Genomic DNA, 24,274 nt, shown 5'->3' on the forward strand with positions numbered 1-24,274 from the left:
CCCTACATCTTGAGGCTTCTCTCCCCACCGAAGTTTAAGGTTTTTCCTCAAATCCCTAGGCTCAGACAAAGCTCGCACGCTTCTTTCTGCTCTCCACACCGACAGGGCTCTCCCCTCCCCGTCTACTTCCTGCATGACTCACTTCAGAGACAAAAGAAGGTCTTCCACAGGCAACAGCACATGAAAAACTATTTTTTTCTGCAAACATTTCAAACTAGCAAAGAGGTCAGCTTGGTTTTAAATACCACAATCACTTTTTTTTTTCAAATAGATGCTATTTCTAACTTTGTCTCCTTGAACCAAAGTACGTATTTCTTTAAAGCAATTCTTCCTGTTTACGAGCTCTTTCTCCAGCTTTCCTTATGCATTTGTACCCCTGGCCTCCTACTTCCATGTGTCCGACATGGTGACCAGTCTTAACCACGGTGAATTTATTAATCTGAAGGGCCTTATTATTTTCTACTTTGGCCATCTGGTACACAGTCCAGTTACTAAAGCTATTTCAAAAGTGGCTACACCTTCTAGGAGGCTCAAAAGCAATATTCTGACTCAACTGGAAGTCCGATAAGGCTTGGTTGCCGAGCGGAGGGTATGTGCTCAGTAAACACTGGATGGTGACACACCTAAGGGCATATGCTCTTTTTCTCAGTACCTACCGCGTCTTATCTGTCAATGGAGTACTTTGAAAGCGAGGTGAAGCAGTTCAATTTGCTTTTATTCTTCCTTTGCTCCCTTTTGAATAAGAGGTCTCTGATTCAGGAAGACACACAGACCATCATCATCTTCCAACTCATTAAATTCATAAAGAGTAAGAAGCTTGCAAATCCATTCAGGATTTTCTAATGTATAACCATACTGGTGAGTAACCTGGGCCACGGTCCCTGACATATTCAAGTCCAAAATTACTTTATCCAAGAATTGTTTAAGATATTGCCATAGATTCAGGAAAAGAGTTATTGCTGTGGCAGAGCTGTGCTGGTACTAAAGATTGTCTCCTAGTTTTTTTATATCCTTTGTGACCAAGTGAAATGCTGAGCCGCTATCCAAATATCAGTACTTCAGAAAAAGCCTTTTAAGTTATTAATTTCAAAATTAACTTATTTGGGGGGGAAAAAAAGAACTTTTTATGCTGCTTCCCCTCAAGGGCTGTTTAAAACCAGTTTCACTAAATGATTACACATATGACCGTTCGGTAAGGCTGCATGGGTAGCAAAACAAAACCAGGTTTCCCTTTGAAAGTAACTATTATGTAACATACAATTAATATACAGGTGTCACAAAATGTCAGGTAAGAGACGGGCTATCAAGCTTATCATCTCCAAGCTCAACTATGTCAGCAGCTAGGCTTTTGGCTTGAAAACGTTACCATTCTTTTTAGCTCTGATGGGGTGGCGTCCATTTGATTTCATTTCAGCAGAGTCTTTAATTTGTGTGAGGCCTCCTGACAATGAAAGATGAGATAACAGAATCCATGAAGAACTACTGCTACCTCCAGAGAGTCCCCTCCTTGTCAAGAAGGGACCAGGAGGTGGCCCTGCTTCCAGGGCTCCCGTGGAGGACAGTGGGGACCGTAAATGTCCCTCATCCCAGCATCTTCACAAGAATTTCCCTTGTGATGCGAGAGTTGAAAACATTCACTGGTCCTCCCTTTCTCAGAACGCACTTAAAGATAACCCGAATCACTTCCATCATAGCTGCGTCTAGTGCAGGTAACAGCAGTTCCCTGTGACCTGCTCCATAGCTAGATATAGTTATTATTTGCTATTTTCACCGTGACTTATTCTAGAAAAGATGAACAAAAAGTGGCCAGTGTATAAGTTCTCATGATGGATGTTTTAAGTAAGGACTTAAAGACCAGGCAATGAGCTGTTCAGAACTGGACAAATATAACTATATTCTAACTCTGAACAATAATAATGTGTTCCATCTAGAAAACAACTTGTGAAAGTAAAGATTCTTGATCATCAGAAAAAGAATTATTTTGTTCATTTGTTAATCAGAGCTCCCCATGGTGAGACATGAATGAGTTACAGGTATGCCAAGTCCTTGGGGCAGCCGGCACGGCTGTGACAGTCAGGACCCCAGGGCCAGTCACCTGCAGTAGTGGCCAGCCTTCTCAGCTTACCCCAGTATGATATACGAATATCATTTTCTATATGTGCCATTATGTGAAAATGGTTAGGGAACACTGCGGTATGTAACAGAAAAATTATACATCAATGAAGTATTCCTACAAACAACAGAAAATCCTTTGAAATCTCCCAGTGACAATTAGGTTGTTTGATGTTGACAGTTAAACGAACTGTGCTCACCAATGAAGGGCTGTTTTGCCGTAAGAATCTACTACCTGGGAGCACAGACACTAATAACAGAAAACAATGGAAATAAACTCAGATGACTATCTAAGCCTTCAGGAAATGGTGCCATAACTGTGTCTTATATGGACCACTGTGAAGATGGGTCCCTACTCAGAAGACGTAGTTAGATATTTCATGAGAATTAATGTTCACCTAAACATTAATAGGTTTACTTCAATGTAAGACTAAAATATCACCTAGAGAGACCAAAGAGTTTCTCTTTTCCACATGCTTATTCATGTCTTCAAGACTGTTCACCATTTACAAGTGTTCTAATTTGTTCTGTGGACTGAACACCAAAGAATACAAAACTGCTCTGAGAAAGGTCTTAAGGATGGGAAATCCCATCCTAAATAGGATAATTCAGTCAGACCTTTTCCTTTAAACAAAACTAGATTTTTGTTTGTTGTTAATTAAAAGAATAGCTGGTTAATCCAATCCCCTTAATTTAGGAATAAAAGAAGCTGCTTCAAAGAACCAGCTGCAACAGAAAGCTTTTAAGTGTTCTTTCCCGTGGTACCAGTCTTCAGTTAGAAATGTACAAGCTGTGAACATACAGCATATTCCTTCCCATCTCAGACTCTCGATTAACAAGAGATCAAATTAATCTATAGAAGTCAACACTAAAGGGATTTGTAAAATCTTTCTGTATTTTTGAAAAGCTCATCAAAACATCCAAGACGTGTTAAATAACAATATCTTTGCTTCTTAAGTGTACATTAAAAATAAAAACAAGTGATCAAAACCCATCTTGTAAACTACAGAGTGAAAAGAAACCTGAGGATGACTGAGTCATGTAGGAATTTCTGCTAGAAAATCATACAGCAGTGTGGAAAGGAAAATCAGTCAAATTCTACCACTTCTACAATATGTTTTCCTATGATACTCCTACTGAAAAAAAATCTAATCAGGAAGCCCTGACTATCCCTTAGGAAGCTGGAAGAGTATGGGATAGACATATCTAAAATTCCAGATCAAACTCAAGGTCTTGCAATGCCCCAAACTTCTGAGTGTCTGCATGAACTGAACCAATTCCAGATATCCATTCAACTTACTGAGAACTTGCACCTACAAGTCCTCCTGGCCCCTGGACACCAAAACCTACGAGCCCTGGAATATAACTGGATGATCATCACGGAGCTAACATTTGGCCCAACAGCTTATGAAATGGCAGTATTTACAAACAAAGGGAAAAGCAAATACTGGAAACTCATTTCAGTGAAAAATACCATGACTATCCTCTGCTGTGATACAACTGTGCAAAGAAACCAACCAACAGCGTGAGAATCAGGAAGACAGCAGCAACTTTTAAGTCACTGAAAGCGCAGGAGCACACATCACAGTGTTTGACTGGTTTTGCAAACCCCCTTCAAAGGTATCAGTCAGATTCAGAGCAACAGGAGTACCGAGTCAGTGACAATTCTACTCGGGGTCAAGGGAATGGCCAACATGACCACTGACCAAGTCCATCAGCTTGAGTCCCTCCAACAGCTTGCAGTTCCGATTCTTCAGCCTGTGGGCTTCATCAATGACCACGCAGCGCCAGGGAATATTCCGCAGCTCAGGACAATCGGTCAGAATCATCTCAAACGTAGTGATGATGGCGTGAAACTTATAGGACCCCTTTATCACTCGACCCTACAAGAACAACTCTGGATTATTACTTAGCATTAAAGATTACATTAATAACTTTAAGGATGAATAAATAGCATAAAATATATGTATTGATCCCCTTGGGGACATCTTTATTCTAGGTAACACTTATACTTTGTTTTCAAGGTGTTTTGGAGGTTTTAAGCTCTTATGGTACAACAGAGTTTTAAAACCTTACCTTTTTCAAGGGAGTCTGAAAATTGTTAGTAAAATTTCCAACCCAATTTCCTTACAGATCACATGCAGTGAAGAGTCACTAAGTGTGCCCATTCTAGTTACATCCTACAGACTCCAAAAGGTGAAAGGCCAAAGAGATTATGTACTGAGACAACTTTTTAAGACCGCTTTTACTTTTTAAAACTTCTTATTTATTTATCTAAACTTTTGTAACTTGCTTTTTACTTTTAACGTGCTAACACGAAAAGAACATTCAACTCGGGACAGAACTTATAACAATTTCCCAAATCTAAAGATCAACACCAAAATAGATTTTAGTTTTTTTCTCCTTGAAGTATTTAACTGTAGGTCAGATTTTACACTCAAGGTAAACAAACATAGAAAACAAAACTCTGTCCTATTTCCAGCTATAGGACTTCCATTTTCCGCCTACTGCTTAAAACTATTTTCGCGTATACTATTTATTCTTCTTTCTTTGTCATTTATGATGCTTCACTGTCAATATCATAGGATAATTGCAGACAGGTAACTAAAATTAGTTAAAAATCATAGCAGTTGCTACTAACAGCCAAAGTATAAATTCTCCCCTTTGGGTATATTTCATTCAATGTACTACTACATATTAATACTACATATCTAATATTTTTCACTTCTAGCAACAATAAGTAACACAATATTCTTTCCATTCACATTTAAAAACTCCATTTTTTGTTTCGCTTTCTTCTAGGGCTTGCCAAATAAACCAAATGAGCATAGCAACACATTAAATGATTTTTAGCAGTCATCCAAGGTAAAACGAAATTTCATTCATTCTAACAATTAGAATGACCAAGGCTATAAAAATAAAGAGCCGCAATCAAAAGATGTGGAATTCTAAGACAAACACAAATTGGGTAAGAAATCTAAAGCAAAATTCTCTATCTGCAAAATCTAGACCTCCCCTGCCAAAGGTCTGAGCCCATTTTAACATCCAACGCCTTAAAATGTCTATAAGCATAAGGACCGCCCGCCTGTGGTGCTTTACCTGGGGATCTTTGAAGTACATTTCATACAACTGAATGGTCCGACGACTAGCTTGACTCCCATGATACACAACCACGTTCAACTCTGTCCAGGTCCGGAATTCCCTTTCCCAGTTGGGGATTGTGGACAATGGGGCAATTACTAAAAAAGGGCCATGGATTCCTTTCAAATATATCTCATAGAGAAATGTAATGGACTGGATAGTTTTTCCCAAACCCATTTCATCTGCTAAAATGCAGTTTCGCCTTTGGGAGGGAAATAAAACAGGGAAACTTTAGTAAGTATACGTACAAGACAGTGCTTTCATACTCATAAATGCCTTACATGTTCCCTTAGATACAAAAAAATACAGTTTCAAACAAAATGCTTGCTCTAAGACATAAAAATTATTTCTACACACTTCTAGCAATCTCTATAATTCATGTGTTAAGTAAACAAATATCAAGCATACTTCCAGGGTTTGCTTTTCTCTTCTAAAATAATTTCTATTAGCGAGTTAAAATGTTAAGCTATATTTGATCAATACTTCAGATAACGACAAAAAAGCTACTACAGGCTTTTTTTTTTTTTAAGTGAAAAAAACCCACGATTTACGTACATGTTGTACCAATTGAAAAGCAGCCAGTTCACTCCCTCCAACTGGTATTCCCTGAGTTTGTTATTGTTTTTATACTCCCTGGAACTCTCCGATTTCTTCCAGTCATCAGCAGGAGGTCGCTCCTGTTTCGAAGACAGTAAAAGTCCCATTAGTGGTTTCTCGGAGACCACATACATTAAAGCCACCGCCGCTCACCCTCCTTACCACGCGCGCTGTTTCCGGCTCCCGGGACAGCAGCTTCTCAAACTCTTCGATCTTGGCTTGGTCGATGTCCTGCCGCAGCTCCCACGTGCTGTCTTCATAAGGCAGTGAACACCACTTCACCAGGTAGTGAGTCACAGGCTGGGCCGGGTTTAAACACAGCACAGTTGGGTTCACGCTCTACCGCGCTTACCGACAGACACGACCCCAGACACAGTGAGACGGAGCTGGGAGAAGCTTTAGAACTACGACCACTGAACGAGGAGTCCTTAGTTACAGAGTCTCAAGTCTAAACTGGAAATAATATGACTGAGTATTATTCAGAACAAACTGATTTTTATCTAAGCCACTGGGAAGTCATGTTCAAAAGCCAAAAAAGTATACAGACATAGCTAGCAAATAACAAAGCTGAATTTCAGCCTTATTCTTATCTGTGCAAATCGTCGGGCGTCTGATTCAGACTTATATGGTAAGCCATCTTGGTGTGTTTACATATTTGCCTAACTGGCTACTTTCTTAAAGAATGAGAAACAGACTTCAATTTATTAGGATTTCTGCCTTCTTCTTAAAGAGATACTATTTGCATGCTATCACTTTAAAATAATGTGTTTGAGCTCTAGAAAGACTGCAGAGCAAAATATTTTGGATAACACAGATCAAAACGACTTCCTTTGTCTTTCTTCTCGAAAATATTTTGGTTTGTTGATCTTCATCTCAGGACCAAGGTACACTGACCTGGTTGTGATGTTACAAACATTTGCTGTACTAGGTAAATACACGATGGGAAAAAAAAATTTTTTTGAAGTACAACTTAGCAAAACGAGAAAGGTAAACATCATGTCACAGACACGATCTTTGAAACATCATGGACCTCGTGATACAGAGTTTGGAGTAAAATGGGAGTTCACTGCAGACTCACTAGACAAGCAAGATCCAAACCTTTATAAAGTTTAATTTACAAGAAGAAGCTAGGAATGACATACCTCATGGTGGGTGGGCATATACTTACTAAGACACAAAGCTCAGAAGTCACTAGACTTGTCTTTACTCTCATGCCCTATCAACTGTCCTTAACAACCTCGTAGGGTTCTGCAAAGCAACCTGGGCGTGCCTAGACTGGGATCTCATAAAGAGAAAGATTTTATAGTATCTTCTGTGCACCACATTAAATGAGATCCATCAGCTTCACTAAGGACGTCCAATGTTAAATGTCTCTGAACTGCATTCTGCTATAAGAGCACTCTTAATTTATAAGGGAAATTCATGCTACGTAATAGATTTATACCAAAATATACTGAATCCTTTACTGATCATATCTGGAACCGTGGGAAAAATCTCTTTGCTTCACACTGAAAACTGATTTCTTTTAAAAAGCTCTCAGACTAAACAAAAAACACATTTACAGTGATTATTAAGTCCTAAAACTAATAGTAAGTCAATAAATTTCAGTTAAGTTTAGAGCAAGTGTGTCATAACCCAAGGCCCTGACCAGAACCAGATCTAGGAGCCACAATCGTTCTCCATAAGCACGCGTAAGCTCTCTGCGTCACTGGCTCCTAATACAAATGATCTTCTGTTACCTCTCCCCGGTCATCTGTGCTACGTGCAAAGTCCATTATCCGGTCAACCTCCACGTAATCTGGATTAAAAAGCTCATCTTCAATCTACACCAAAGGAAGAAAAGTTAAAATGTTTATTTAACTCCTCAGAGTAGACACTATTTCACTTTTCATCAGGCAATAATATGCTGGGTCACAGGAGTACAAAATTTATATTTGGCAAGTTCTATTATATTAATTGAAATGCCACAATTTAGCAAAATCACTCCCCATGAGGAAATCAGACTTCTCAGACTTTGTTAACTGGGTCTTTTAATTACTGTGCGAAACCTTTTTACTGTGAGAAAATGTTTAAGAATGTTTTAAATGAAGTGTGAAATTATAATTCACTAATGAGCCATCCAGAAGGCTTATGGCACGCAATGCATTTAACATTCCTGAAACCACAGCTTGCGGTGAGGACTCAGAGCCACGGACAGTGAGTGCTGTTGGAGTCTCGTAACCACTGGAGTTGTCTGATGCCTCACAGCATCATCTGCAGAATGTTATTCAAAAGCTAAAACGCTGAGACCAGTGAATTCCATGTTTTAGTGTGAACAGAGCTTATGATGTTTGGTCGTCTTTGCCAGTCAGTATTAGTACCTCATTTGAGCACAGTCTTGGCGTTCATCTAAGTGTTCTAATGATTTATTTGTACTGAACATAGAGCATTTGGCGAAAACTCTTAAGGATAAAGAAATGAGGCTTAAAAAATTGGGTTCTTGGGCTTCCCTGGTGGCGCGGTGGTTGAGAGTCCGCCTGCCGATGCAGGGGACGCGGGTTCGTGCCCCGGTCCGGGAAGATCCCACATGCCGCGGAGCGGCTGGGCCCGTGAGCCGTGGCCGCTGAGCCTGCGCGTCCGGAGCCCGTGCTCCGCAACGGGAGAGGCCACACGGTGAGAGGCCCGCGTACCGCAAAAAAAAAAAAAGGGTTCTTTAGCCAATATATTAACAATCTTTACAAAACTAAAGTAAAGCTGCATGCCTGCAAAGTTATCTCATGTAAAAGAACAGAATGAGGCTCAAAAGGAAGTTACAGACTAAGCCATACTTTAAAGAAGTCAGAGTCAGACAAGTTAGAAAAGACACATTATTATGTGTTTCTAGAGATTAATTTATCAGTAATATAACTTCATTCAAATGCTTTGCAAAGACATATTATAAGCCACTTAGATACTGGTTGTATCCCCTGAGTTGCAGGTTGAAGGGCCGTTTGGTCACAGTTGGCTTGAGGATAACAAACATTCCCTGGGCCCCTGGGCCCACTTATAGCACCCAGTCTGGATGCTTTGAACTGTGAATTATAAAACAAAAGCCAGAAATACCAGAATGTGTTTCAACTGCCTCAGGCCTTTACACAGAGTTCATGACTAAAGCAAAAAAACCTTTGAAATGTTCCATTAATTTAAAATGTTAATATATTAAATGCATTGGCTTTGTCAAAGCTTCTAGACTTAGGTACACAATATCTATGTATTATTCATATAAAGCATAAACACTAGAACTTTCCATAAACTAGGCTCTTCTGATAAAAGCTCTCTCTAAGACAACTTGTTCTTAAACAGAATCTTTCATTACTGAAATAAAATCCTTAACTTTATTCCTAAACGTTTATCCTTCAAGCGAGCAATCTATGCCACCATGCGTGTGACATAATTTCCAGTTTTGATAATCTTTTTGAGTAGAGATTTTAGTTGCAGTGACTTAAAAGGAAGGCTAAGGTGAAACAGAGAATGCCAAAGTGGTCATAACTAAAAATCCCAAAGAAGCAGAACCATGGGGTACCTGAAGCCAGGACCATCTACAGGACATGACAAACAGTGTGTCTGGTGAGTGGGGGGTGGGGGTGGGAGGGTGCGTGTGTGTATATAAGAAAGAAAGAGGGGAAGAGAATTGGGATCCTTCTCTGTTCACCTTCAGGTCACCTTTTCAGACTCAAATTTATGCTACTTCCATTCAGGACAAAACTTGAGATCTCTAGCTGCCAAGTTACCAGCAAGATAATGTATTTCAGCCTTGGTACAGGTGATTCCCAGAGATAGACTCAAAAAGGCAGACTACACACCTCGGGCCGGGCCCACGTCCCTGAAGTGCATCTGACTCCAAGAAGCACAAATAAATTTAATGAGCAGAACCATTATTTAAGGACCAGGGCAGGGGTAACCACTGTCCCCTTTCCTTTTCCTAACACAGATGCACAGAAACATCAGTAGAACATACAGTGTCTCTTTCTAGGAGGAAGCTAAGGATTTCAACTTGCCCAACATCACAAACATTTAACTTCAGTTTTATTAAGGGGCATGAAAAACAGAACTTCCTAGTATTTTCTCAGCACCTGTCCTTTCAAAGGAAGAATCACCTACATATTCTCCAGGACATGAGGAGTGAGTCCCATCCAAGCACCTGCACCCCTTGGTGCTGACCGCTGCAGGCAAGGAGGCTGGTGCTCGGTGACATGGACACATCTGTCTAGTGGAATCCCCTCCACCTCATCTGCCCCATCCAGTGCAGATTTTACAATATGCCTTTGGGGGCGTGGAAATCAGATTCCAGGAGAAGGCGGACCTGTCACCTGAGGGCATAAGGATTGACTCTATGACATAAAAGTACGGAACTTTCTTCCATCCCCCATTCCCCCGTCTCCAACAAGGGGTCGGGGTGTGTGGAGTTGGTCGTGAAGCAGGTATTATTTTCCATCAGATTTCACACTTCTGTACAGTTTGCATTCTGTTAATTCCCTTATGGAGAGGAAAACTCATAAGTCAGCCAATTTAGTCTTTCAGTGTGAAGGTTTCTCTTTTATCTGCTTCAGGCTGTAAGTGAAAGCAAATTGGTGACCACAAGCCCAGGGACCCCAGGAAGCACTCTGTGAGGACATTTTGTCAATGTAATTGACTACACTGGAGGGGAACCTGGCACTGCGTAAAACAGGCAGGACTTCTTCCCTGCCCTAGGTATGGGTACCTTCTCATCATAATTGATAACCTAGGATAAAGGGGGGCAGGCAAAGGTATTAGAATATCATATCAACTCCTGTACCACAGCGTGTAATCTGTGAAAGGGAGTTCAGTGAAAACTCTCTGTAATTAGGCACTGACTTGAACAGAAGAAATTGGTCACACACCTCCCCCAACACAAAGAAACTTTTATATCCTAGAACTTATACTTAATACTCACTGTAGCGTTTTTATCCTGCTAAAATCTTAATAGGACTTTTGTCTACTTACTTTTTTCACTGTCTACTAACTGTATTTTCATTACAAGATTTAATCAGACCATCATATTTCCACATAATATCATAAGGACCAGTATCTTCTAGAACTAAGCAACAGGAAGAATGAGAAATTTCCTGTTTACAAATTATTTTAGCAATAACCAGTTACCGATATGCAAGTAACAGCACCAAATGAGGCAAACTAGTTTTTCTTAATAATATACTGACCTAAAATTCAAAATTCAGAACATTTTAAAAATGTAAATACTTTAGAAAATTAACCAGGTGTTCCATACCTCTGAAAGGAATTTGTTCTGGCCCTGCTTTGCCTTAAATCGTTTAATCTTTTGCTGAATTCTCTTATCTTTTTCCAGATCTTCTACAGATGCCCATTGACAATGAAGATAAGAGCTAAAAGAACAAAATAATATACTGAAACAGGTAGAAAATAATTAATCTTTTATTATACATGTTCATTATCATTCCCCCCCAAAATGAACTAAACAGATAATTAACATAATAACCTGTTTAACTACTCACAGAGGTTGCCAAGCCACATTCAATATAACTACTAATGTTTGAGAATAAGAAAAGAAAATCGATAATAATGCCTAAAATTTGCCTTCTGCTCTGGGCCTGCAGTTCTCTTACCCACCTCCCATTAAAAAAAAAAAAAGAAAGAAAGAAAAGGAAATGACCTAGTAACAAGCTGTTTTTCATAAGTGAATGGATTACACTTCAATACAAAACAATTAGGACTACAGGGTGGCCTTAATTATGAATTCGTTTTGAGCCTTTTATCATTAACTGATGAGAAATAGAAGGTTTTTGTCAAGGTAAAGGAATTCAAATTTAAAAGAGCGAAGGTAAACCTAACTCCCTCCTTCTATAACTGCTGGGCAGCAAAGGGCCACCACCAGCTCTGGAACTCCCTTGTCCCCAACCAGCTCCTGGTCAGTTCCCGTCTCCCAGCTCTGAGAGGACTGATGCCCCTTGGGGTCCCTTGTGAATTTTTCACTCCCTACTGTCTACCCTCTCCTTGCACTGGTTAGTCTCCTCCTGTTCAGACCTGCCACAGGCCTGTGCTGAGCATCTGCTGTGTCTTCTCTAACCTGAACTTGAATACTCCCCACCCTTCCTTGTCCATCCCCAAGACTCACTGGTACACAGTTACTGTTTTATGGTACCTCTGACATTCTTTCGTTTGGTATTTCAATATTCTTCTGTACTATCATCCTCTCTCTGCCACCCCCCACCCCCCTCCATGGCCTCGACTGTCTGTTGCTTCTCTTTCTGGTGATGACATCAAAAAGAAATGAGGTGCTTTCACAATCAAGGTACCACTACTGTTAGAAATTATGCAGCCACTGTAAAATCTCTCAAAAAATAATTAATGATATGGAAAAGGCGTCTGACATTAAATATCACATCATTTGCATTTATGTAACGTCTAGTATGCATTTTCATAGGTAGGACTGATTTAGTTCTTCTACAATTGACCAAGGGAGATAAGGACTTTAAATACATATGCCTTGTACAGATATGAATTGATAGAAACCCTGCGCACAGAGGGAGAGAGAGAGAAAACAGACTAGACGAAAATGCATCAAAATGTTAGTAATGATCACTGTGGGTGGTAAGATTGCAAGTATCCTACTTTCAACTTGTAATTTCCAAATTTTCAATAAATAATTTGCAATACTGCTGTAACCAAAACCAAATATTACAAAAATCACCTAGTCTAGTCTCCTAATTATTGGACGGAAAAAGGCATGTGTGCAGTCGGCACCCTTGTCTTGGCTGAGGTGAACATGCCATAAAGCACTGCCAGGGTGACCACAAGGGAGACACAGGCCCTTGAGCAGCTGGGTCCAGCCCTGCTCTCCCTCTTGTAAACTGGGCTGAAACTTTCTGGCAGTGACTCTGCTTTAGCTAAATGGAGAAAAACCACAGGCTTTTGCTCTAGGATCAGAAACAAGGCAAGGGTGCCCATAGCTCCACCACAATTCAATATCATATTCCAAGCATTAGCCAATGCTATTACATGAGAGGAAACAACAAGAGGAGTGATAAATGGAAAATAAGAAGTAAGACTATCTTTATTTGCAGATGCCATGACTGCATAACTGGAAAACCCTAGAGAATCAATTAGGAAACTAATTCAAATAATAAAATAAAATAATTCCGTTATGCAGCAGGATATAAAATTAACAGACAGAAGTCAAATGTCTCCATTCACACAAATAATAGCCAGTTAGAGGAAATAGCATTAGGGAAGACCTCTTTTACGGTATCAACAAAGATAAAATACTTAGTAATATATTTAATAAGAAGTGTGTGAAACTTGCATAAGGAAGTACTTAAAACCCTCCTAAAACATACGAAAATCAAGTTGAACCAACTGGAAAGACATCCTTGTTTTTAGATAGCATGACTCAACATCATAATTCATAAATGTGTAATTAACACAATGTAAATAAAAATATAAACAACCATTTTAATGGAGTTAGACAAGTGAATGCTAGATTTATATATAAAAATAAACATGCAAAACATCGAGGAAAACACTAAAAAGGAAACGTCTTAGGAGAAACTAGATAAATCAGATATTAAAATACACTAGAAATCCTCTATAAGTAAAACAGTGTGTTACTGGCTCGTGCAGAGATAGAGCAAAGGATCAGAATAAATAACAGGTGTGGATACAATAAATATGTGTCTTTAGTTCATGATAAAGATTGCACCTCAAATCACCGGGGCAAAGACGGGCTTTTTAATAATGGTGCTGGAAGAACACTATTTGGAAAACAATAAAAAAATTAGAGCCATGTTTTACCCATATACAAGAGTAAACACCAAGTGGATTAAGCACCTAAACAGAGCAAATGAAACCATTCAAGTACTAGAGGAAAACATGGCAAATTCCTCTTTAACCAGGGGGTAGGAAAAGGCTTTCTAACTATGATTCAAAAGTCAGATCCTATAAAAGGAAAGATTAATAAATCTAAATATACAAAACACTTTTTAAAACTTACAATGCTGTAACCAACAATAAATAAAGCCAAATGACAACAGAAACTGGGAAAAGATAGCTGCAACATATAACACAGATTAAGGACTAATATCCCATATATATAAAGAACTGTTAAAAACTGAGGGAAGCACAATAGAAAAAGGGCAAGAGATAGGAACACATAACTGACAGAACAAGATACAAAACTGGTCGTTAAATTTATGAAAAGATGTTCTAAATCACTCACAATAAAAGAAAATGCTAATTAAAACCACACTGAAATACGATTTCCCACAAAAAGTAAAAATAACAAAACAACACACCACACTACACTGGAAAGGTTGTGGGGAAATAGGCGCTCTCCTACATTGTTGGTAGGAATGCAAACTGACACAACACTTCTGGAAGGGAATTTTGCAATGTCTAACAGAACTACATTTATGTATGCCTTTTGATCTAGCAATCCCCATTCTAAAAATTCACCCTGAAGCTATGCCTCCAACAATTTGAAAATACATAGGCATGAGAATATATATTGCAGCATTATCTGTAACTATAAAATATCAGAAGCCATTTACATGCTGGTATACCCAGGAGATTGGCTGGATAAGTTATGACACAGCCATACAAAGGAGTACTAGGCAGTTGTAACAAAGAATGAGGAAGACTCTATGAACTGATGTTGAATAACTTAGTATACATAGTATTGTGAAAAAAGCGAAGTGCAAATGTGTACTGATGCTATTCTTTTGTGTTTAAGGAAGAAGGGGAAATAATAGTATCTATCTGCACATTCATGCCAAAACTTATAGGAAGGATCAATCTGGGATTAATGAAAAGGTAAGTAGGAATGAGGTGGAAAGGACGGGAGGGATGGCACCTCCTCTTTGGGTATCATTTTGTGTGCAGTTCTGACTACTGAACCGTGTTAATATTTCATGAACTTGGAAAAAAGCAAAAAAAGAAACAGAAAAGAAAATCAACAAGGATGGGGGGGCGTGGCCTAAAATGGAATACAAATACAAACAGAAGCTAATGAACCAAACTGAGTAGCAAATAACATTGCACTGAAGGGGGGCTGGGAGGAGAACTAACCTGAGGAAATACTGGAAAAAGCATTTAGCCTCTACAGCATCAGGCTAAAGACAGAAGAACTCTAAATAAATACTGAGTGAACGCTAGTTAGCAGGCTTCTTTTTCACAGAAACATGGTCTAGTAATCCTGAAAGCACTTCCTATATATCCTAGGATTAACAAATAAGAAAATATATTGTGGAAAGTAGGAGCCAGGTTTCTCATAGTCGAAGAAATGGAGTTATTAATATTGGAAGGGGAAAGAATAGAATGAACCTGGTGGTACTGAAATAAAATGGGAAGTATCACTATACGGGCACTGGTTTTCCCTGTTGGTAGGTAGGTAGGTAGACAGACGTGCATGTGTGTATATATAATAAACATACATGTGTGTGGAACATAGGTAGGTATATATGTCATACATACATACATGTCATACATACACATGCACGTGCATGCCCTTCCTAGCCCCATCCACTGAGAGGTCTGGAAGCAACGACCCCCCAGCAGCAGTGAGCACACCTAGTAACCCAAATCTTGGTTTCTAAATGCCCTTCTCCAGTAAAACACCACCAAGGCTCCTTAGAGCAACGAGCAGTTCCAGGACTTCAATAGGGACGTTGCAAATGGGTTAGGAACATCCTCTGGTGCCAGAAAGTAAGGAAGAGCTCCAAGAAGGAGGGGGACAAGGCAAAAGGAAGGGAGGAGACGGCCTGCAGGGGCTGCCACCGGCCAGATCTGGGATAATGTGAGCCAAGTATATAACGGTAGGATGGTAAGGAATTATGACGCACTGAATAAAAGGAGACTCGGGAAGTCCACACAGCTATAAATAAGCAGATAGGTAAGAAGGTAAAGCTCTTCCTGACAGCAGAAGCCCGACCAGTAAATTCAGAAGGAACCATGGAATTGTTAAATCACCACTTAGTGACCGTCACGTTTAACAGTCTCAAAGCATCTTTCCACAAGATACTTTTTGATTATAAGAAGAAAAACAGGAATTCTTTGCACTGTCTTTGCCATTTTTCTGTAAATCTCAAATCATGTCAAAATGAAAGGTTAAGAAGAACTTTTAATTTTATGGAAACGTTAACGTCCCTTAGATCTCGATAACGTCAGAGAGGAAAGCTACTTCTGAGCACTGCTTTGCCTCATCTCACGTGACCGATGGCAGACAGGTGGCTCGCCTCCCCTGGCTGGTGGCGGTGGCACCTGGGCAGGGAGCCCGGGCCCAGCTCTGGCGCTGTGCGCCTCACCTCCCACAGCCACACGCTGACCGGGACGGGTGCCTGTCTCGTGGTGCCACTTCCTGGCAATCGATACTTAAACTTCTGTGCTTTGAGTGTGATTTGATCAGCCGGCCAGAGAACTCTCTTGTCTCTCCGGCTTACTTCGTTTTCTCCTCCTTATCTGGTCTTTCCGCGCTCCTTAGAAGACGACCTGAAAGCACGCCATGTGCATAACTTGCACACATGTAGGCTCATCGTGCTCTGAGCATAGAACGATGACAACATCTAACGTTTACCGAGCATTTTTCATTTCACTGAATTGTTACAGTAACACTGGTAAGAGACTCCTTCATCTTTTTACCTGGTCAGAGGTTTTGCCCGCAAACGTCAGAAATGCATCCGTTAATTAACACAGTGCCAACTGCAGCAGGGGGGAATGACAGAAAGCACGAGGCTTGATGCTTTTATTTTCGACGGTAGGGTAAATTTTCTCAAGCTGTTCTGACAGCTCCCCAAAGCCTCTCTTTAACCCTAGAATTTATTAATATGGTACTTGAGTTCCTTGCCTCAAAAAGCTTAAAGTACCTTTAAAAAGTTTAAAGTACATTTAACTTTTATGTTATCAATAAATATTTTTGTCCTTGTTCTGTGATTGCGATTTGTCCTCCTCGGCAGGATGACTACTGATGCTTCCAACGAGGCGGCCTCGTCAGAGTGTGCTTGGTCCTAGTATCCAGCTTCCATCTACAATCAGAACAACTCACGGTGGTTTTTCATGCAGTTTTCTTAAAAGTTATGCAATTCAAATTCACTAGACGAAAATGAGAAATGAAAACGGAGCAACAAAATCATAGCTCATTGCATTTCGGAACATGAGTGATGTCACGATTTCCTAGAGCCTCTGCCTGAGAGCAGAGTTCTCATCTCGGGTGCCAAGCATCCCAATGAAAGGTGAAGGCAGGGAGCCCCACAGAGCAAAATTCATTCTCAGAGTCAGGCAGGTATTATAATGCTTTCCTCACTTTTCTGTTATTGTATGAGTTTTCATCCCCTCTAAAAAGAACTTCTTGGTTATACACAAAAACTAGTCAGCCTGTACACCAATTATACATTTTGCAGAAAAATAAAGCTCATAAACTATCAAAGATAGAAAAGTTAGTAGGTAATGGCCTAAATGGCACTGAATAAACCACACCAAAATTTCCCCGTTGTTAAGTTTTTTAAAAAAATTTTCCTGATTACCTTTTAAAATTTGGTACATTGAAAATATATTCCTCCATGGGAAAAAAAGTCACAATGTACTTACAAGTTTTTGTATTTCACGTAGAACTCCTCAACTTCTAGCTCTTCTCCAGATTCCTTCTGCAACAGAGGAAAATTTCAGACATGTACTTGAAACCATCTACTAGAATGTTCCAAAGTAATGATTTACTCCTGTGTGGGCACAAACAGGCACCGCGGAAGCAGCATAGGGCGCTCCTGGAAGGATGAGCATGTGGTGAGCTGCTGGGAGGCCAGAGGGATGGGGGTGGACCGTGCGCGCTACCCGACGGGCTCCGGCTTCTCAGACGTGCATGGCTTTAGCACGTCCCTAACCACATGCAGCTTCATTCACAACAGCCTGACCCCAAATGTGGCTTTCTGCCAAACCCACAGTGCTAAGTAGACACCAAGTGTACCATTTTCTCAGGCAGCAGCCAATTAGCCACTGCTCTCCTGAATGCCATATGGATTATTTTTGGCCGCCTCATGGCAACTTTACATGGTGGGTTTTGTTATGTTTTAAAATATTTAAAAGACATTTATTCCTTCATATAGTTAATAACACTAAACAAGAAACCATATAAAACTAAACCTTGTTCCGAGGCTGTAATTTCAGTGCATCACTATTCACAGTTTCAGTTTGACTCAACGGTACAATTAAAATCTCTCAGACAAGATGTCACATACACACAGCAGCCAAATAAAATTAACACTCCAAATACTACACCAAGGTGAGGTTAAAATCGTGACCCATCAGCCAAATCAAGGGTGACCCATCAGCCAAAAGTCGTGACCCATCAGCCAAATCAAGGGTGACCCATCAGCCAAAAGTCGTGACCCATCAGCCAAAAATCGTGACCCATCAGCCAAATCAAGGGTGGGTGGCGAGATTATCTCGAATATCTCCCCTGATCCTGCCTATTGTAATGTCTGTAGAAGATACAGCACATATAATATGTTAAGCCTCTCTTTCAATATTTTTTTTTCCTCTTGGTTGTAGGCTGTTAAACAAGTCGTGATATGTCATTTTCTTCTGGAACATTTGATCAGATAAATCAGGGATGTAAAAAATAAACACCACTTACAGATGTTTAGAAATTGCTTTTACACTCTTACAAGAGTACCTGCCTTGAGGGTCACATTTGGCTGCTAAACTGCAAAGAAAATTAAGGCAAGTCAGAACACAGCAGAGGGCAAACAACGGAGCAGGGACTTCTCACTGGGTGACAGACTGGCACCAGATCTGTTCAAAGAGACTAGGATCACCCTCAATCCCCAGTCTTCGAACTACTGTCAAAGACTGAACTTCAAACTTTTCTTCAAAACTCTCACACATAGCAGTTAAACCTAAATTTTAAGCAGTTCTTCCATCTGCCTAGAGATCACCAGTAGGAAGACAGGATATTCAGGAGTGGGGTCGAAACCCATTAATATCTGATCCTGCCCTAATGGATCTATAAATGGTCATCACCCTAAAGCAGCTTCTTAAATCAACGTGTTCAGAAAACCATCTGTAGCCCCAGATTTTCTTTTTTTAAATTATTTTTTATTGGAGTATAGTTGATTTACAGTGTTGTGGCATGTCCCAGACTTTCAGGCATCCAAAATGAAAAGAAATGTTTGCTGGGTGCCCTCAAGAGCCAGGGACATAAACCTGCAATTACTGTATAGGTAAATTCTGGTCGATTCCAGCAACAATCCATCCCGAACTCACCTTACATTTTTCTAGCCCTTAACATTACCCCGTTCCACTCCCACATTTCAGCAACCATTTCAAGACACATTATCTTTGTATAGAACTGGAGATCACAGTAGAAAGGCAAAGATAAGACTGTGGTCAGCCAAGGAGAATGGGGAACCAGGGTGAACCTAGATCTTGTGATGCTTCTCACAGCATATCACGAAATTCAAACCTCGAGTGGAATGCAAACGTCTGGTCTACTGTTTTTACTTTTTTGATGTTAACTATGTTTCTTTCAGTTCTGAAAGAGTTTTTCAAAATTACTTATCTTGGAGGCAGTAAAAAGACACGCTTTATCCTTTCTATGTTCTGTTCTCTCCTGATTTCCTTCTTCCGGATCTTTCCTCCTGTACTGTCCCCTTTCCATCTCGTTCTAAGTGGCCTCACTGTCTGTGTAACTTCTAAGTGGGCCTCAAAGCACACAGATCAACTCTTGAACAAAGGGACAGTTTTCATTCTGTCTCGATTCTGCTCCAGAAAGTTCCGACTCCTAACGCCATCAACGGTCTGTCCCTGACTCTCGTGAACGCCCATTGTCTCATCACGATCAGCTATGCCTCTGGGGGTGTGCTGTGGAGATCTCAACAAGAGGGTCTCAGGCTGTCTGGGCGGAGGTGATCAGGTTCTGAGACCTCATTTAGTAGCACCTGGAGCTCGTGCAGAATTGTCCCAGGACCTGTTGCTCTTGGACATCCCAAATTAGAACCCTGTGCTTTGTTTAACTGACCACACATACTGGGTCATCTTCTTGCTCCCAGAGCTGTAAGTAGAAAGCTGTAATGGAGCTGTGGTGCCCTTCATTTCATATACATATTATCACGCTGGCCTCTTCTGCTTTACTTAGAGCAAAACAATTAACCAAAGTGTGTGAATTCATAAGCTCTCAGGAGCATCATTTTAATTACGCACTAAACGGCAGTCGGTTTGACCAGAATCTCTTGACAGTGGAAAACAGCCCCAGCCTCTACCTCCCATGCCCCAGTGTTCAGAAGCCTTTCCATAATGGGCATATCCAATGCATAACTGAGTCAAGGCACTATTTCTGCAGGTGTGTGCATGCACACGCGCGCACACACACACACACACCACGCAAATTTATTTCTAGGACAGTTACTGTTAAACTTGAGAGTCCTCTAAAGTAATTTTATGTGCTCGATAGACTAGTTTTGAGAAATGTGTGTATCTTTCATTCACTAGACTCCTAAAGCAGTCTGTCAAAATCCTTACTATTCACATGAACTTGAAAGTTCCAAACATATTGAGCCATACTTGTTCCACTGTTCACATGACACAGAAACCTTGACCAGGCACTAAATCAACTCTCCTGGTCACCTGGATTCTAAAACAGCCGTTCAGCAAATGATAATCCTGTTGGCCTGAAAGAATGAATGACCTTTCCCAAGCATCCTATTACTAAATTAAGCAGTCACACTGGGGAAACAAAGCCAAACTGTAGTGTGAAAAGGCAGAAATTTTGTTAAAAAATGCACAAAAGAATGAGAAAGCGCCTTGATAAAGGTAACAATAAAGTAAAGGTATGAATCCATTCCTACTTCTGGCCCAAGTAGGTTGGTATATTCTACCAGAAATACCAAATCATAGTTCATTTAGGAAGAAAATAGGACATAATAATACAGAATCCACTTTCAAAACTATTTTTGACCTTCTGGTACAAAAAGGATTTGAACTGTTTTCCCCCAAAGACAGATGGCTCAAAGCAGAAGGGGCTACATGATGACTAAATGTGGAAAAGAAGAAAATTAACCTTTACACAATCCAAAAGTCCATTCTTAAATCTACCTCAAAATTCAAATACAAGTACCACCTATGTCCCTGGCACTGGGTCTCAACGCACATTAATTCGGGTTTAGAACAACATAAGTGCCTGAGCCATCCCTACATAACACGAGGTGCGGAGTTAGGGAGGATGAGTTCTGTGAGTTTGCACGACTCCACCATAATGGCTGATGCTTCTCAGGCTACAGTGATGAGGTCAGCTGATTGCAAAACCCATGAACTGTCCCCACTATGTGTCCGCACCATGCTGGGGAGGCTGTGAGCCCTTAACCAGTTTCCATAGTGCTGCCAGGGGGAGACAAAGGCACCTTCTCACAGCCATGTCTTCCATTATTCATGGTAATAGGAAACAGACCAGCAGGCATAGCTAGAATCCAGGGGAAAATCTCAAATTTCCTTTTGCTTCTATCTGCTACACTTTCCTCCAATATTACTAAAGCTGATAACTAAAGTAACTATTTGGAGAACATTAGCAGTTTAAAAAGTTAGTTCCTGCTAATGTTTACAACCTTCTAATGGTTTTTTATGGCCCTTTATGAAAGGCCACTAATCTACAAGCAATTCAATGGGCTCCATACCTCTTTCTTATTTTAAATCTTATCTCAAGGCATATCTCTCCTTCCAGAGGAAATTTCCCATTAATTTTCTCCATCCTAAAATTCACCTACTCAACAAATACTCTACCCTCAAGTACAATTCCAGTGATTTTTAATCTCCTGTGTTAAGGTAAGCCTGGTCATGTAAACGGCAGCAATACCTACTCCTAAACTGTGGGTACCTATCTTTAAAGGATTGGAAAGAAAAAACAAAAAGTGCCCTACGGTGGGCAAAACAGACAGAAAAAGTGATGCCCTACATCATGCATAGTCTAAGCAGCTCTGAATAATAGAGCTAATTATAATTTGCAACCCCCAAACCTGCTGGGTATGCCTGCTGAAGCACTATCGGTTGAATGAAAATTATTATATCCCGTCCAAACCACGTGCTATTTATTCAAACAAGCCACTTCAATTCGCTGAAGGGGATTATTCTTTAAAGTACATCAAGCATTCAAATTTTGCCATATATCTACAATTCACAAGTTAACAGTTCTAGAGTCATTAGAAGGACAAAAATGCAACCTTTCCAATTAGTTAAATAGTGCCCATTTCTGCTTGAACGGGTGGGAAATTTGGTTGAGATTTTATGTTCACCAGAGAGGAAATCCTCATGTTCAAAGAGCTACCAGATAGACACCCCCTACACTCCCACTACCTGCACTCATTATGAAAATATCTTGACATGTTGTGCTTGATTATTTTTGTTTGAACCAGAGTTGTATCTTCTGATAAAAATCTATACTTTGAATAACACAATACAAAAGCAGAGAGTATTAGAGCAAAGGTAAAGAGAAGTATACAGCTGGTGCAATACCATTTTCAAGGATCTCTAGATAGTATCTCAATAGTAAACGTTTCCTATTTGATAAACCCAGAAGCTCACTTTAAATCCCATAATTCCTCCATTCCTCATCTCTCTCCCTGGAGATTACACTTTGTATACACTTTACATCTTTAAAACAAAAAAGCTTATTTTACATGTCAAAACAATGAGGTTGTCTTCCACATACCTTGAAAGCAATAAAAAGAAACAACTCTGCCTTTGACAATGATTCAAGCTAGGAGACAGACACCTATGTCTAAAGGAGACCATTTTCTAGAGACACCAAACACGGTTTGCAGGAGTATGTAAATGCATCTGGATGCCTATGTACTTCTTCAAACTAAAGTGTTTTCTCAAACTGGGCAAGAAGGGAAACGGTGGGATGAAATGGGGAGCCTCCAACAGTACAAGAGATGCAGTGCTCCTGGAATTCGTTGTCACAGAGTGTGTGTGCCCCTCAGTGACATGGGCACCAGGCTAGTGACAGGTACTTAGGGCTCACCTGCGTGGATCAACGTGAATTCCGAATATTTTGGAAGGATAAGTCATATTATCTTCAAAAATTACACTGAAAATAGTTCTGTATTTCACTTCTGCACTAACAAAAGAATACTAATATTTCAATTGCATATGAAAAGTATGAGAAAACACCTACTTGCTAACATGATAAAGAGATCTTCCGGGGGGGGCGGGGGGGGGCTGGGGTAGGGACCTCCCTAAGAGAGATGAGAGATAGATTCATGGTCATGATTTTTCGGAAATAATATTTATGAAAAAGGCAGCCTACAACTCTAGGAGTCCTAATATATTTCTTTTGAGACGTCTGAGTCCTGGCCTACTCTAAATGGGGTAATAAAGCACTGATCGTTTGCTACATTTTAATTTCATTTTGGGTTGAACATTCCAAAGACTGAAGTTTAATTTTCAACAGTGAAATTTTTAAAGGAAATTATAAAGCAAAAAATAATTTAAGAGTCACACACACACCCACAGGTTTTGATAATTCCACACGGTGCTTACCTGTTTTTTTACTGAACGACTACTCATAATTTTTTCTACCACTGGACCGTCTGCATCAACAGATTCCTAAAACATAAAGTGGAATGAATGAATCCAAACAGAAAGTATTTCATTCTAAGCTGTAAAAGCAAGAAATCATTCCCTTCTGCGCCTCCTTCCATACCCTTTAAATTCATACCCTTTAAATCACTGGGTACGATCACCAGTGGGGAATATGACTGAAAAGAACAAAAATCTCCCTTGCAGAAAGGCAAAAGGAAGAGCTGTGCTTATTCCTTCACGATTATGTGGTTTAATTGCGTGGACTAGCATGGGTCCCTAAAGCCAAGGAGCGTTCAGAAACTCCAGCTGCCAAGAGAAAATGATCTCTGCGTGATGGCAAAAACATAACTTTTCCTCGTCTGGACCCATGGGGTTAATATACTCATCATTCTGTTATTGTAGGCAGCTTTCTATCTATGGAGGTCACATAAAACGCTATATAACAAGAGCGCAAATTACCAAATAAAATACAAAACTGTATTTAATATATTTTTCAATGGGTTGCCAGTTTGTTAACTAAAGCACAGTAAGGGTAAGAAGAGGGCTTTGGGGGGGGAAAAAAAAGATCTTCACAATAATCAATCCTCCATTGCTACCCATATTTTACACAAACTCTTTTATCCATCACTTACATGGCACAGAGAATAAAGTAGGCCCTGCTGGGTACTACAAGGCAGTAATTTCATAAAGGGGCTCTTACAGTGCCAAGCAGCAGGAGACAAGCTTGAGTGGTTTATTAAAGTCCCAGAAGCTACAGCACTGAACTCTCGGAGGTAAATTCAGCCTCCCTGCATCCTACGTCTGCCTCATCCTCGACAAAGACCATTAATTCTCCAAAATTGTGTCAAATTAC

The 24,274-nt window shown here is 40.1% G+C and overlaps 1 protein-coding gene across 4 annotated transcripts in view; it reads right to left on the reverse strand.

Annotated features, from left to right (window-relative positions):
* Window positions 1-24,274, reverse strand: part of CHD7 (chromodomain helicase DNA binding protein 7) — a 181,491-nt gene that overhangs the window by 37,341 nt on the left and 119,876 nt on the right. For all 4 annotated transcript variants that reach the window (XM_082601631.1, XM_082601630.1, XM_082601628.1 and 1 more), the window contains exons 6-13: window positions 23,380-23,445; window positions 17,443-17,498; window positions 11,117-11,231; window positions 7,590-7,673; window positions 6,013-6,150; window positions 5,809-5,930; window positions 5,212-5,455; window positions 3,819-3,995 (exon numbers count right to left, since the gene is read on the reverse strand). In XM_082601631.1, coding sequence (XP_082457757.1) covers window positions 3,819-3,995; window positions 5,212-5,455; window positions 5,809-5,930; window positions 6,013-6,150; window positions 7,590-7,673; window positions 11,117-11,231; window positions 17,443-17,498; window positions 23,380-23,445 — 1,002 coding nt within the window. The remainder of the gene's footprint in view (window positions 1-3,818; window positions 3,996-5,211; window positions 5,456-5,808; window positions 5,931-6,012; window positions 6,151-7,589; window positions 7,674-11,116; window positions 11,232-17,442; window positions 17,499-23,379; window positions 23,446-24,274) is intronic.

The sequence above is a fragment of the Mesoplodon mirus genome, assembly GCF_964341445.2.
Source record: "Mesoplodon mirus genome assembly, chromosome: 16".
NCBI lineage: Eukaryota > Metazoa > Chordata > Mammalia > Artiodactyla > Ziphiidae > Mesoplodon > Mesoplodon mirus.